Raw genomic sequence first — 14500 nt, 5'->3', positions numbered from 1 at the left:
ACGGTTCACCAGGAAACAAAGAATCAGGAAGCTAAAAAAACGAGAATTCTGGAAATACACCATCAATTAGTCAGCACCTGTGTGGAAAGAAACTGTTTTGAGTAAAAGACCCTTGATTAGAATTGGAAAAATAGGAAGACAAATGTGTTTTCATTTGCAGAGAAGGAAAGGTGGAGAGAAGAAAGAAATAGCTGTCAAAAGTTATCAATGTAACAGTTACTTTAAAAAACAAAATGGTACCTGGTAAATCAAAACATAAAAGGTACAGTGGCTTCTGTGAAGTTTGGGCTATCTCAAAATAACTCAATATTATATGTACTGTACCCCCTCAACTGAGGGGGGAGAGGGGGGAGAGGGGGGAGGGGGGAGGGGGGAGGGGGGGAGAGGGGGGAGGGGGGGAGAGGGGGGAGGGGGGAGGGGGGAGGGGGGAGGGGGAGGGGGGAGGGGGAGGGGGAGGGGGAGAGAGGGGGGAGGGGGGAGGGGGGAGGGGGGAGGGGGGAGGGGGGAGGGGGGAGGGGAGGGAGGGGAGGGGAGGGAGGGGGAGGGGGAGGGGGAGGGGGGGAGGGGGGAGGGGGGGAGGGGGGGAGGGGGGGAGGGGGGGAGGGGGGGAGGGGGGGGGAGGGGGGAGAGGGGGGAGAGGGGGGAGAGGGGGGAGAGGGAGGAGAGGGGGGAGAGCTCGCACAACTCAAAAGAAGATTTATGAGAGCCAACGCCAGCCCACATTCTTCAGCTGGGTCAGAGGTCGAGCACTTCAGTTGACAGCTGTCACGCTTGTTTAACCCACTGTGACCCAATGAGTGCGGCCTCCTGATAAACTGGGAGCTTGCAGACAGATGCTTGATGCCCACGCTCCTTGTATAAGCGGTGTGGGAAGGTGGGTGTGCTGGAGAGGGAGATGGGGGGGGGGGGGTTACTGCGATCACTGGACCAGGAACGAGCACAGGGAACAGTATTGAACATCACGCAGGAGGAGATCTAACAAGTAACTGGTTTTCTAACTATTTCCAGACACTAAATGATATTTTCACCTGAGAATACGAGTTCCTTGTTGTCATGGTTATTTAATGCTGGCAGACAGCCAAATGTTACGCAGTGACTCAGCTGCTGACACTCAGCTCCGTCCGTCTGGGTCAATCCTGACCTCTGGTGCTGTCTTTGCACCTTCTCCCCGATCTTCCACAGTGCTTTAGCTTCCACACTCCAACGTCCAAAAGACATTTATGCTAGTAAACCAATTTACCATATTGCAAATTGCCCCGGGCGTACGGGCGACAGGGGACAGTTGCCCTGGGCATGCGGTCGACGAGGGAATTGCCCGGGCGTGCGGGCGACGAGGAGAGTCTCCCTGGGCAATGTGGAGAATCATCCCGGGCGTGCGGGGCACCGGGGACAGTCGCACCAGGCGTGCGGGCGACGGAGAGGATTCTGTGTGGGTGATGAGAATGTGGGTAGAATTATTTTAAAATGTGGTTAGTGTAGGACTGGTGCCAATGCTTGTGTGGATGTGATAGGCTGACAATACATTTCAATGCTGTGTACCCTTATCCAGAGGCTCCCTTACCTTTACTCTACAGGAGTGTGACGGAGGCCCGTCACTAACTACGGACGGCACATGGCGCACTCATCCCCGAACCGCGCTATACCTTTCTATATTTTAAAAGTGAAACCCATGATACTCCAACAAGTGGAGCACATTGTCCAACATCACCTGATTTCCAGAAGGACTAAATGGAGAGAAATGGGAAAATGTACAGTGTACCCACCTCATCATCGTAAGAAGTCACCAGAGACTGCAGAGTGTAGGGCAGAGGGGTGTCGCAGTCGGGGATGTAACGCTCGCAGTAGGTGTAGGCTGCTTTGGGGTCCGGGGAAATTAGTAGCTGCTGGATATCACCCTGTAGCAAAGGAGAACAGAACAAGCCCAGGTCACAACAGAGATGAACTGTATCCACGTGCACATAGTTCTCACATCTGGGCTCCACCTTTACGGGTTTAAAGTTCACATACTGCAATATACAGGATCGATAGAGGCCGCATCGATGGTGGGCATTGCCCTCCCGTCATCGAGGTCATTTTCAAATTGCAGCACCTCAGGACGGCAGCATCCATCACCGCCGCCCTGTCATTTTCTCATTACACCATCGAGGACCAGGTACAGAAACACACTCAATACTTTAGGAACTGTTTCTTCCATTCTGCCATCAGATTTCCAAACAGTAACTCACTATTCTTCTCTTACATGATTTATTTACTTTATGTACGATTTACAGATGTTTTCTCTCTTCACACTGTATTGCTGCCACAAAACAACAAATTTCACAACACGCATCAGTAATAATAAAACTAATTTTAATTCTGATCTAGTTTCTGCAAATTCCTTCTACAACTTCTCTGTGGCCAAAACTGTATTTAATAAATGATTTGCTTGATCTTGTATTCTGTGACTCTATTTAGAAAGCTCAGTATCCACCTGCTGCATTTTAACCAATCTGCACTGTCACTTCCATTGAACTCTGCGCATATATACTGTACCCATGTCTCTGCATTCTTGTGTACCCTGTGGAATTCCACCAGATGATTTAGCATTGTCCTCCACCCCATCTTCACCACTGCTCAATGTATTATCCCGCCCCTCCATGTAGCGTCCCACCTGAACTTCGCTCTCCTGTGTTAATGAGACAGTGTACTCCAGAGAGTTGAGAAACAAGGCAGCACTTTGCAACTAAAACCATCCTGCTTTCCTCATTCTGCCAAAAGGTCTTCAAGCTGAAACTTTATTTCTCTTTCTTCACCAATAGAGTCATGGTCAAACAGCCTAGAAACAGGCCTTTCAGCCAACTTGACCATGCCAACCAGGATGACCAAATAAGCTAGTCCCACTTGGCCATGCTTGGCCCATGTCACTCTGAACTTTCCTAACCATGTACTTATGCAAACACCTTTTAAATGTTGCTATTGTACCTGCTTCAACCGCCCCCTCTCACAGCTGGTTCCACATACACACCACCCTCTGGATGAAGAGGTTTAAAAGGTCCTTTTTAAGCCTTTCTCTTCACACCTTAAACCTGTGCCTTCTGGATTGTAATTCCCTTCCCTGGGGAGAAAAGCTTTTTGTGCCTCCGTGGTTCCTCATGATCTTTCAGGACACCCTTCAGCTTCCTACAGTCTGAGTGAGGAATAAAGTCCTAGCCTGCCCTAACACTCCCTATAAGGTAGGCCCTTGAGTCCTAGCAAAATTCTCATTAATCTTCACACTCACCCTTCCTATTCCCCTCATGGCTTTATACATCTCCACAAGGTCCACTTGCTGCCCAATCAGTTGTGCCTTTCCAGCATTAAGTGCTTTGGCTTTACAAAAGAGAATGGAGTTATCTGGCGATATTCCCATGAACCTTTCCTGCAACAGTTCTTGGAAAGCGTCGGTGTAGCTGTGAAGCTCTTTGCAGAGTTCCAGAGCAATGAATAATGTGTATTTTATCTGGCCTTTCATGGGGCCAGTTCCATCATGAGCACTAGCTCTGCTACATTAAGGAACCCTATCACCCAGGATGTGCTTTCTTCTCATTACTACCGTCAGGGTGGCAGTACAGGAGCCTGAAGACCCACATTCACAAGAGTTTCTTCACAATCACATTTCTGAACAGTCAATGAACACTTCCTCGTGACACGCACAAAACGCTGGGGGATCTCAACAAGCCAGGCGGTACCTGTGGAAAAGAGTAAATAGTTGATGTTTCGGGACAAGGCACTTCATCATGACTGGAGAGGAAAAGATGAGGAGTCAGATTTAGAAGGTAAGGGAGAGGGGAGGAAAAACACAAGGTGATGGGTGAAACTGGAGGGGAGGAGGAGTGAAGTAAAGAGCTGGGAAGTTGATTGATGAAAGAGATACAGGGCTGGGGAAGGGGAGAGGACAGAAGATGGAAGAAAGAAAAGGGGGGGGGGAGCACCAGAGGGAGGTGCTGGGCAGGTAAGGAGATAAGGTGAGAGAGGGAAATGGGAATGGGGAATGGTGTGGGGGGGGGGGGGCAGTACTGGAATTACATGAAAACCATGTTCATGCCATCAGCTCGGAGGCTACCCAGACAGAATACAAGTTGTTGTTCCTCCAACCTGAGTATGGCCTCGTCACGACAGTACAGGAGGCCGTGGACTGACATGTCGGAATAGGAAATTTGAGGGTAGGGTGGATCAGGCAAGTTTGAGGGCAGGAAGTTGCCTCCAACTTCCACCCTGCCCACAAATTTAATTGGTCCATTTTTGACACCTCCCTCCCCTTTCTCAATCTCTGTCTCGACCTCTGGAGACAGCTTATCTACTGACATCTATTATAAACTCACGGATTCTCGCAGCTACCTGAACTATGCCTACTGCCAACCCCTTCTCTCAATTCCTCTGCCTCCATCACATCTGCTCTCAGGATAAAGCTTTACATTCCAGAACGAAGGAGATGTTCACCTTCTTCAAAGAAAGGGGCTTCTCCTCCTCCAGCATCAACACTGCCCTCAAGTGCATCTCTTCCATTCCACATACATGTGCCCTCATTCCATCCTCCCTCCACCCCACCAGGGATAGGGTTCCTCTTGTCCTCACCTACCACCCCACCCCACCCCACCGAAACATCGACTGCTTACTCTTTTCCATAGATGCAGCCTGACCTGCTGAGTTCCTCCAGCATTTTGTGTCTGTTGCTTGGATTTCCAGCATCCGCAGATTTTCTCTTGCTCGTGAATGAACACTGTCTCACTAGTTTTGGTGTCTTTTTTGCACTTTTTAATGTATTATATTGCTTTCTTACTGTAATTTATATAATTTTAATGCATTGCACTGTAATTTTGCCGCAAAACAACAATTTTTACACCACCTGTTGGGTATTTTAACCTGCTTCTGATTCGGATGTGTGTAACATTGCACTTAACCTACTGAGATTGGGTGATTCCCAGTACTGTGCCCAACAGCCAAGCCGAACCCTGCACGAGTCAACATCTTAAAGCCTTGTATCCATTGTTGTTGCTAAATTAGGCACATTGGGACCTTAACTCCATACACCCACTTTTAAAATTTAATGAAACTTTAGGAATTTTGAAGAAAATCTACTGTTATTAATGGTCTGAGCAATTAATTCTAGTATGAATTACACCAGAGTATCTTCACAGGGAAACATCCACACATCTGCCACCAACAACAAAAGCTTTTAGATAGTACTTCTAATCTGTGGAAAAATGACCCAGATTGCACCAAACAACGTAGCTGGACATTGCATGGTGAGTGAGATATTAAGGGGTGAGCTTCCACCAAGCTCACTCACTCAAAGAGGCAGGTTTCTGAAGTTCACAAAAGGAGAAGGGGCAATTCAGAGAGACTTCTGTAACATGAAGAAAAACACCAAATGAGTTAACATCATCTGCTAGTGGGACAAATAAATTTAAACACATTCTTGTCCAAAACGCTTCAAGGGAAAAAACATGCTCAAACAGATATGTTGAAGCCACTGTGTTAATTAATCTGTTCGGTCTAAAGTAACACTTAATTCCTCAGTGAAGCAGGGTTACTGTCATTTTTAATAAAAATCATAACATCAATATTGCATCACTTGTGCTCTGAGCAATGAAACCGTTTCATAAGACATAGGAGCAGAATTCCGTCATTTTCTCTTGACTGATTATCGTACTCTCAACCCCATTCTCTTGCCTTCTCCCCATAACCTTTGACACCCTTAATAATTAAGAACCCATCAACCTCTCCTTTAAATGTACCCGATGTCATGGCCTGCACAGCTGTTCATGGCAACGAATCTCACAGCTTGCCACCATCTGGCTAAAAGAAAATCCTGCTCATCTGTTCTGAAGAGACATACTTCTAATCTGAGGCTGTGTCCTCTGGTCCGAGACTCACCCACTGGAACTGCAGTTTCCAACCCTGGGAACCTGGGCCCCTGGATAATGGTAAGGGTCCATGGCAGAAAGAAAGCTGGGAAACCTTGCACTTGAAGCAACATACTCTCCATGTCCACTCTTTTTAGGCCTTGGAATATTTGATCATTTTCAATGAGAACCCCCCCCCCCCCCAACTCATTCTTCAAAACTCCAGCGGATACAGGCCCAGAGCCTTCCAAACCCATGTTAACCCATTCATTCCCAGAATCACTGTTGCATGGAAGGCCACTGGTTCTTTAACAGCTCCAGTACAAGATAATAAGAGACATGGGGTGGACAGCCAGTACCTTTCTCCGCAGAGCAGCAAAGGCTAATACCAGAGGACGTACTTTTAAGGTGACTGGAGAAAGGTATAGGGTAGGGGGTTGTCAGAGGTATTTGGTTTTACACATGGATTGGCAAGTGTATGGAACCCACTATGCAGGGGTGGTGGGAGAGATAGCTATATTATGGACTCTTCGATAAGCACTTAGATGAAAGATAAATGGAGGGTTATGTGACAGGGAAGGGTTAGATTGGAGGTTAAGAGGTTGGTACAGCATCATGGGCTGAAGGGCCTGTAATGGGCAGTCCTATGTTCTACACCCAAACCATGTGACCTTCACAGCAATATCATCGTTTCCTCAACAGGGCTGCGCCACCCCTCCAAGTCAACTCCGGTCTGACAGAAGTATGTTGCTGTTCCTTCAGTGCCCAGTCTAAGTCCTAAAATCTTATACCTTACATTAAGTGTCAGTACTGGTGAATAAGAGGCTGAAGGCATTCTCGTAAGTATCAAAATAGAGAATTAGAGATGAATAGTCAAGTTTTTAGCCTGAGAAGAAAAGCTTCAACTTTTCTGTCCTAATAAACAAACTCACTGCAAAAAAAAAGATTGAAAATCCTGCAGGGATTCTGCCCTTGGTGAATTATCAAATTCCTTTGTGAATCAGAAAGCAGAACTTTTCACTCTGCCCAGCTCAGCTTTGTTTGTTTATAAATCTGTTCCCACGGAGATTCTTTCATTCTCTTGTTCCCTCACCCACTACCCTTCATTCGCCACCGTCTCAACCATTTTTTCTCTTTTTCCCTCTCCCTCTCACTAGTTCTCTTCCTCCCTCTCTGTTTCTGTCTCTCAGTCTGTCCTCTTCTTCCTGGTTTGAGGTCTCTTGATTCCTACCCTTATCCCAATAACAGCCCCGTATGCACTGTATGTCCTGTATGTCCATGTAGAGAAAGTCCCTCATCCTTGGGAAACATTATGATGATTATGAAGACACGCAGTCCTCTTTTATTGTCATTTAGTAATGCATGCATTAAGAAATGATACAATATTCCTCCGGTGTGATATCACAAAAAACACAGGACAAACCAAGACTGAAAAAACTGACAAAACCACATAATTATACATATAGTTACAAAAACAGTGTAACAATACCATAACTTGATGAAGAAGTCCGTGAGCACAGTAAAGTTCAAAGTTTCTCAAATGTCCCACCTCTCACGCAGACGGGAGAAGGAAGAAAACTCTCCCTGTCATGCCAACCACAATCCAACTCTGAGTCATCCGAAAACTTCGAGCTCTGATCAGCTCTCCGACACCGAGTACCGAGCGCCATCTCTGTCGGAACGATTCGACCTCCTTCTCGGTCGCCAAAGCAGGCAAGGCCGGGGATTTTGAGGCCTACCCTCCAAAAGATTCCCGACCACACAGTAATGACAGCAGCGAACGGGCGTTTCAGAAATTTCTCCAGATGTTCTTCTGTGCTTTCGCGTCCATTCTCCATCAAATCAGAATTGTCCACATTATGCTCAATATCTTCTGATCTCTCTCTAAAACTTTATCTTTCCTAAGATGTAGTAGCCAGAACTGGACCAACCTATGATTTATAAATGGTCTTCATAACTTCCTTTGTGCTTTTCAGCAAGTTGCTCCATGAAGTCAGGTATTCACTATGCTTTTTAACCATTTTCTCAGCCTATCCCTTTAGCAACCTATCCACCATAGATGGATCTCCTCAGATCTCCTTAGATCTCCTTGTTGGACTCCTTTTAGAATGGGGTTCTAACGTACCCGGTTATGTTTGCTGCATTTTCTATTTTTATGTGAGATTGGAGAATGGAATCTGAAGCAGTACAAAAACATGACAGAGGAACTCGTGGGTCAGATTGTCTCTATGGGGAGAAATTAACAGTCGACATTTCATGTCAACACCCTTCAAAACATCGACTGTCCATCTCCGTCCGTCATGCTGCCTGACTCAATGAGATCCTCCGGTGATTTTTGTACTACTCCATTTTCATTTCAGATTTCCAATTCTGATTCTTAAAATTACTGGAGAGGAGGAGAAGATGGCGGCGCAATGCAGCGCGCGCAGCCGCTCCGAAATGATATCATATTTGTTAAGTAGGGGCCATGCACAATTCTGATTTGATGGAGACAGACGTGAGAAGAACGGAGGAACATCTGGACAAACTTCTGAAATACCTGCTTCACTGCCGCTGCTACAGTGCGATCGAGAATCTCTGGAGAAGACCCCAAATCCTCGGCTTTGCCTATTGCCTGTTGCCGGGGCCGGGGCCGAGGTCGAGGTCGAAGTCGAAGCGCTCGGTAGAGATGGTGCTCAGTGCTTGGTGTTGGAGGGCTGGTTGGAGGCTCAAAGTTTTCGTACGGACTCGAGAGTCGGCTGTAGTCGGGTGCTTCCAGGGTGCTGCATTGGCAAGTTTGTGGCGCTGGAAGCTCATGGCCGGAAGAGTTTTTTTTTTCTTCCTTCTACCGTCTGTGTGAGATGATGGGACTTTCGAGAGACTTTGAGACTTTTTTTTTTACAGTGCCCATGGTCTGTTCTTTATCAAATTACGGTATTACTTTGCACTGTTGTAACTATATTTTATAATTATGTGCTTTTTGTCAGTTTTTCAGTCTTGATTTGTCTTGTGTTTCTGTGATGCCATTCTGGAGGAACATTGTATCATTTCTTAATGCATGCATTAAATTACTAAATGACGATAAAAGAGGACTACATGTCCTCATAATCTAATCTAATCTACTTTTATTTGCAATAAATATTCTCTCCTCTTCCTTTCTTGACTCTGCAAGCCCACAAACAGGGCACCTGTTTTTAAATGTCAATAACACTTTGGCAACTAATTGCCATTGTACAGAGACCAAATGAGCTAGTGGGCTGCAGGCAGCATCATAGCATGACCCCAACATTTAAAGCCAAGCAGGTAAACTAATTTGCCACACTTTAATGCCACTGAGTTATCAGAGGGTTAAAAGAGGTGTGGTCATTATCATAGACAGGGGACCAACAAGGGATTTGAAAGCAAGCCTAAGAATTTTAAAACTGAGCTCCTGTCTGACCTGTGAAGCTTGGTGAACACTGAGCTGACAAATAAACTGTGTTTGGTCAGAGTTGGAGATAAAGATGGACTCTTTAAGATGATGTCAAGTTTATAGGGTGCTGAACAAGAAAGGCAGGGCAGCTGTCTACTCTAATAGTCATAGTGTGGGATTTTGCTAACTCATTGCTGTGCTCCATTCATTCCTCGGTCCCTTTGTTGTCCTTCTGTGACCTCATTGCCCTTTCTACCTATCTCTTATACTTTATTACACACTGAAGGAGGCTATTCTGCCCATTTATTCCATGCTAACTCTCAGGAAGCAGTGCTATTATTCCCATTCCTCACTAACTTTCTCTGTCATCTATACTCAGTGACTTTATTAAATGCCTCCTGTACCTAATAAAATGGTCAGTGAGAGCACACTCATGGTCCTCTGTTGCTGTAGCCCATCCACTTCAAGATTTGATGTGTTCTGTGTTCAGAGATGCTCTTTGCACACCACTGTTGTAATGTAAACAACAGGAATGCTGCAGATGCTGGAAATTCAAGCAACACACATAAAAGTCGCTGGTGAACGCAGCAGGCCAGGCAGCATCTCTAGGAAGAGGTGCAGTCGACGTTTCAGGCCGAGACCCTTCATCAGGACTCGAGGAGGAGAAGATGGCAGCGCGATGCAGCGCGCGTGGCCGCTCCGAAATGATGTCATATTTGTTAAGTAGGGACTCCTCTCCAGTAATTTTAAGAATCAGATTTGGAAATCTGAAATGAAAATGGAGTAATACAAAAATCACTGGAGTATCTCATTGAGTCAGGCAGCATCTACGGACGGAAATGGATAGTCAATGTTTTGAAGGGTGTTGACATGAAATGTTGACTGTTAATTTCTCCCCATAGAGGCAGTCTGACGAAGGGTCTCAGCCTGAAACGTCGACTGCACCTCTTCCTAGAGATGCTGCCTGGCCTGCTGCGTTCACCAGCAACTTTTATGTGTGTTGACTGTTGTAATGTGTGGTTATTTGAGTTACTGTCGCCTTCCTGTCAGCGTGAACCAGTCTGACCATTTTCCTCTGACCTCTCTCATTAAGAAGGCATTATCGCTCGCAGAACTGGCGGTCACTGGGTGTTTTTTTTGTTTCTCACACCACTCACTATAAATTCTAGAGACTGTTGTCTATGAAGGTTCTCGATCATCCAGGTCATTGTATATCACGCAGTTGTGAATCAAGGCAACTGGACTGGCTGTGTTGTCTAGAAAATGTTTTGCCACTCATCCGAGAAGACTCATCAGTTTTAATCCATGGTGGATAGTTTTCCAGTTGATAAACTCCGAGTTGTTTAAAGGTATAGCAATCACAAGAGGGTCATTAACAGTCGTAGAGGTAATGAGAGGGTCATTAGTCTTATCTTGGTATGAATGGAGGTGTGGACTGTTGTGGAGATGCCAGGCCAGGATAGAGATGTTAGGACTACATTGTAAGTTGCACAACAGTTCACACCTCTGTTCACGTGATTGCTCCCTATTAGCTCCCTTCAGATTCTACTTACTTGGAGCAGTGACCAATTATTCTGCCAACCGTCACGTCCTTGGGATACAAGAGAAGACTGGAGCACTCCGGGTGAAACCAACATGATCACAGGGAAAACATGTAAATTCTACACCAAGAGCATCTAAGGTCAGAATCGAACTCGGGTCACCAAAGCTGTGAGATAGCAGCTCTGCCCATAAGGCCTCTGAGCCCCCTAATATACATTGGATCACACTCTTAAAGAATCAGTGGACCAGCAAATATGACAAAAAGAATCAGAAACAAACGGAAAAATAAACTGAACTTGTTCTTCTAATTCCTCAGCAGAAAAATAGCGTCTTTGTTAATTATTTTCACAGAGAGGTCACTGAGTGAATTATGTTCCATAGATCACAGTACAGAAAGAGCCTTTGTTCTCCCATTCAAGATCGAGTTACACTCCTCTTTGGAACAGACGAAGAGATTTTATGCATCAATACTTAGAATTACACCCTGCCTCATCCCACCTAATTCCCAAACTCCAATCCAGTAAATGCAAATCAGAACCTGAGCCAGAGCTCATGGAAATTCCCTGGGATCGAGGCCATGCAACTCTGTCGCTTATAGTGGGATTCCCAACAGGAAACACTCATCAGAAAATTTCAAACACACCCTCCTCGGACCCGAAGGATAGGGAAGGGAATCCCAACAGCTGGACAGAGCTGAGGACATAAGTAAGGTTGGGTTCCAGTCGGGGCGGACAGGGGCAAGTGGAGATGGGACAGGGAGAAGTCACAAGATTCGGAATGAAAGAAGCAAACTAAAGCAGGTGGGTGAGGGAGCCTACAGCACAGTCAACAGTAGGAGCTATTATCCTCGTTAAACACTGCCCCAGGTGAGCTGCAATACAACATCTGGTCGGTATTAAGACTGCTGTCAGTGATAGGAACACACTTCCACAGTGGGACGTCACTTTGTAACCCAGCAAGACCAATTTCATATGTAATTAATATAGCTTCAGTCAAGCAAAGGATTTAGAGCAGTGAAGAATGGGATACTTTGATTAGAAAATTGTTCCATCAGATCCTGACAACCTACAGCTCAATTCAGGAGGTAACAGATTCTCCACCAGATCTATAAAGCGCCAAAGTGAATCACAGAGATGGGTTCACAAATAAACCAAGGGAAGCTTTTGAGCTGAAAGCGGGAGACATACATTCACACAGCAGTTTTAACCATAAGGCATGAGGCAGGATTAGGCCATTTGGCCCATCGAGTCTGCTCAGCCATTCCATTGTGCAGTTTTCATGCCTTCACTGCTTGATTCCAGCCGTTTGAGCATTCTTTCTCCTGTTCCCAAAAGTGATCAAGAACATGTTTTAAAAAAAATCCCACATAGAATGTCTCTTCAGTACCCTGAGGATTTGGGGGACTTGTGGAGAATTGGCAATGCTTTCTAATCAGTAGAAATGGAAACACGGGCTTGTACACGGGGGGGAGAAGGGGGGAGAAGGGGGGAGAAGGGGGGAGAAGGGGGGAGAAGGGGGGAGAAGGGGGGAGAAGGGGGGAGAAGGGGGGAGAAGGGGGGAGAAGGGGGGAGAAGGGGGGAGAAGGGGGGAGAAGGGGGGAGAAGGGGGGAGAAGGGGGGAGAGAGATGAGGAAGAGACACAGAGAGAGTGTGTTAGATTGAGATGAGAGAGAGAGAGACAGAGAGAGTGTGTTAGATTGAGATGAGAGAGAGAGAGAGAGAGACAGAGAGAGTGTTAGATTGAGATGAGGGAGAGACACAGTGTGTTAGATTGAGACGAGAAAAGGGAGGGAGGAAGAGAGAGAGTGGGAGAGAGAGAGGGCGCACGCGAGTGCATGCGAGACAGACTGGGAGATTCAGAGATAGAAAGCAGGAGACACAGGGAAACAGAGAGAGACAGATGAACACGGGGAAGAGATAGAGAGAGAGATAAAGGGAGGAGGGCGGGAGAGAAAGAATGAGGAAATTGAGAGGAGCAGGTGGGGGAGGAAAGGGGAGAGAAAGAATGAGGGGTAGAACAGCAAGGGGATAGAGAGGTAGAGGGGAAAGGGGAGTGGAGGAGGGAGGAGAGACGGGGGAAATGAGGGAATATAAAGAGTGTTAGATGGTTGGCGGGTGAATGGGGGTGGGAGGGGCATAAAGAGGGAGTTGGGAGACTGGGATAGGCAGTTGGAAAAGAAGAAGGGAGAAGGAAGAGTGTTAGAGGGCTTGTGGAGAGAGGGGGCAGAGAGGCTGGGAGAGAGAAGGGAGGGGAGGAGGAGAGACAGCATAAAGTGGGGGAGTTGCCGTGGAGGGACTGGGGGAGGGGAAAGAGTGGGAGAGGGGAGTAGGAAGATTGAGGGGAGGGGGCAGAGGGAGGGGAGAGTGGGAGTTAAACTAAGTAAGGGGATAGCAGAGAGAGAGAAAAAAAAACTATCACTGACACTGGACATGGCATTTTTTCGCCAAACTCGGAGTAAGTCACCATGAGCTCAGACCACACACACACATGCAGGATCCTGTTCTCAACCTCAACTGCCATTTCCGTCAGTCTGAGAGAGGTGACAGCACAGAGACAGCACTTAACATAACCTGGTCCGCTCTCAGTGGGCCCCCGCCAGTCAAAACAGTCAGAGACCCAGCATACTAGAGTGGGTCAAGCTGTAGCTGCCTCACCACATCTGACGGAATTATGTTTGTTTTTTTTTCCGAACAGGAAAAATTATCAACACCTTTCATGTTAAAATTAGTTCCATAAAAAACAAATAAATATGACGATTAGGAACCTCTTGCGCTTGCTCCATTCAGTAAGTTCTGAATGATGTGATTTTGGCCTCAGTCCCAGTTTCCTGCCTAATCCCCAAAATGCTCGACTCCTGTAGGAACCAAACATTTGTCAGCTCTAGCAATGAATACATTCAGTGATTCAGCCTTCACAGCTGACTGGACTAAAGACAAAACTTACAACCCTCAGAGAAAAAAGTTCGCTTTTCCCCCCAATCTTAACAGGGCAATTCTTTATCACAAGAAAATTGGAGCAGGAGTAGGCCTCAACCCTGCCCCACCATTCAACATGGTCACAGCTAATCTACATTGGCCTCAATTCCTCTCTCATGCTCATCTCTATAGTCCTCAATTTCCTAAACTTTCAAAAATGTGTCAGTTAGGACCCGAATAATGAGGCTCCTCTTACTTTGATAATAACTTCCCAAGGTCAAAGTTCAAACTACGTTTATTATCAAATTAAGTATACGTTACTTTGAGATTCATTTTGTTGCAGCCATTTACAGAAAAGATGAAGTACAACATAATTTTTATGAAAAACTATACATAAACTCACAAAGACTGATAACCAATGTGCAAAAGACAAATTGTGCAAATTCTAGTAATACTGAGAACGTGAGTCTTTGAAAGTGAGACAGCAGATCGTAGGATTAGTTCAGAATAGTGCTGAGTGAAGTTATCGCATTGGTTCAGGAGCCAGATGGTTGCAGGGTAGTGACTGCTCCTGAAGCTGCTGGTGTGGGACCTAAGCCTCCCATATCTCTGCATTATGGTAGCACTGAGAAGACAGCACGGTCACCAACCGCTTTCTTGTGGCGGTGCTGCAAGTAAGTGTGCTCAATGGTGGGGAGGGCTTTGCCTGTGATGAGATCCACCACTTTCTGTAGCCTTTTCCATTCCAGGGCATTGGTGTTTCCATACCAGGCCATGATGCAACTATG

At 46.2% G+C, this 14500-nt stretch overlaps 1 protein-coding gene across 1 annotated transcript in view; it reads right to left on the bottom strand.

Annotated features, from left to right (window-relative positions):
* The window catches only part of LOC140191163 (uncharacterized), a 392816-nt gene that overhangs the window by 258404 nt on the left and 119912 nt on the right, over positions 1 to 14500 (bottom strand). The window contains exon 5 of the mRNA XM_072248300.1: positions 1764 to 1895. Coding sequence (XP_072104401.1) covers positions 1764 to 1895 — 132 coding nt within the window. The remainder of the gene's footprint in view (positions 1 to 1763; positions 1896 to 14500) is intronic.

This window comes from Mobula birostris, chromosome 32 (assembly GCF_030028105.1).
Source record: "Mobula birostris isolate sMobBir1 chromosome 32, sMobBir1.hap1, whole genome shotgun sequence".
NCBI classification, from domain to species: domain Eukaryota; kingdom Metazoa; phylum Chordata; class Chondrichthyes; order Myliobatiformes; family Myliobatidae; genus Mobula; species Mobula birostris.
The sequence above is the reverse complement of the archived record's forward strand: the minus strand, read 5'-3'. Positions and strand labels throughout refer to the sequence as shown.